General features: G+C 66.2%; 1 protein-coding gene across 1 annotated transcript in view; it reads left to right on the forward strand.

Annotated features, from left to right (window-relative positions):
* The window catches only part of OGFR (opioid growth factor receptor), a 9,823-nt gene that overhangs the window by 6,255 nt on the left and 1,986 nt on the right, over nucleotides 1-1,582 (forward strand). Inside the window, exons 5-7 of the mRNA XM_011374133.2 lie at nucleotides 67-133; nucleotides 615-763; nucleotides 1,332-1,576. Coding sequence (XP_011372435.1) covers nucleotides 67-133; nucleotides 615-763; nucleotides 1,332-1,576 — 461 coding nt within the window. The remainder of the gene's footprint in view (nucleotides 1-66; nucleotides 134-614; nucleotides 764-1,331; nucleotides 1,577-1,582) is intronic.

Below are 1,582 nucleotides of genomic sequence, written 5' to 3' on the forward strand. Positions count from 1 at the left end.
GCTGGCGTGTGCCCGAGTGGCGGGGAGCCCATCTGGCACTGACCTGTGGCATCGCTTCTCCCACAGGCTCTTTCCTCTTCGGGAGCCAGGAGTGAACTGGCACGCCAAGCCCCTCACGAAGCGGGAGGTGGAGGTGAGCTCTTGGGCTTGCCCTGCCCTGGGTGGGGCCACGTCTGGCACAGGCAGCTGTGTGCCCCTGGGGAGCCACTTGGAGCGCAGGAGCCAGAACACACCCCAGTTATCCTCCCCGCCTCTGCCCCCACGGCTCCTCACAGGCCTCTGAGGAGTCAGACTTCCCGTCGGCTGGGGCTGGAGCAGGACACCCCGGGGGCACAGGAGCTCCAAGGAGGTGGAGGGCGTCTCCTGCTGGGTGTGGGGGATGGCCCTGGGAGTCCCCTGAGCTCTTCCCAGCGGCTCCAGGAATTCCTCAGGCCCCGTGACCTCATCGTGGCAGCTCAGAGCAGAGAGACTTACATTATTAAGGTGTCTGTAGGCCCCGTCACCCTGTCACTTTGCCCTAAAAGTCTGAGTCCAGGCCCGAGGGGGCATCGGCCAGCCTGACGTCTGCCCGCGAAGGCCCCTGAGCCCTCTGCTCTGCTTGCGGTGCTTTCCAGGCTTTTAAAAGCTGCCGGGAGGCCGGAGAGCGGTTGGTCCAGGCCTACGAGCTCATGCTGGGATTCTACGGGATCCAGCTTGACGACCGAGACACGGGCAAGGTGTGCCGGGCACAGAACTACGCGGAGCGCTTTCAGAACCTCAACTGGTGAGGGCCGCCCCACCCCGCAGCCGGCACCGCTGGGCTCAGGTCGATGGGGAGGGAGCCGTCTGGGTTTCAGGCAGGTGTCTGGGAGCATTTCCGGGAGGAGGGGCAGGTGACTCAGGCCCTCAGCACCTTCCTTCTGCTTGCAGAGTGGGGCTGGGTCCTACCTGATAGGACGTGAGGACCTAAGGAAAGCCACACGGATCATGTGGCTTCTTAGCTGTGCCCCCTACCCCCTGGCTGGGTCAGCTCTGCAGGCACTGCCCCCTTGTCCTGCTGAGAAGCCTTGGACAGGAGTGAGTCCGCTCATGGCACAACCAGCTTTGCACGTGGATGACTGAGGCCCCTGTGCCAGGCCCCCTCTGGCCCTCCAGACATATGGGGGGGGGTGTTCCATGAGACCAAGGGGACAGTCACCCTTCTGGAAGATGCAGGTCGCTTCACATTCCCAGCCCAACGGCAGGCTCCCGGAGGTGGAGGTGGGGGTGGAGCCGGGCGGGGCGGGGGAGGAGGAGGGCGGGCCTCGGCTGAGAACCGCCCATCAGCGCCGCCCTGTTCGCCCCGCCCCCAGTCACAGCCATAACAACCTCCGCATCACGCGCATCCTCAAGGCGCTGGGCGAGCTGGGCTTGGAGCGCTACCAGGCGCCGCTGGTGCGCTTCTTCCTGGAGGAGACGCTGGTGCACCGCGCGCTGCCCGGCGTGCGGCAGAGCGCCCTGGACTACTTCGTGTTCACCGTGCGCTGCCGGCGCCAGCGCCGCGCGCTGCTGCGCTTCGCCTGGGAGCATTTCCGGCCCCGCCGCAAGTTCGTGTGGGGCCCTC

This window comes from Pteropus vampyrus, unplaced genomic scaffold (genome assembly GCF_000151845.1).
Source record: "Pteropus vampyrus isolate Shadow unplaced genomic scaffold, Pvam_2.0 Scaffold239, whole genome shotgun sequence".
NCBI classification, from domain to species: Eukaryota; Metazoa; Chordata; class Mammalia; order Chiroptera; family Pteropodidae; genus Pteropus; species Pteropus vampyrus.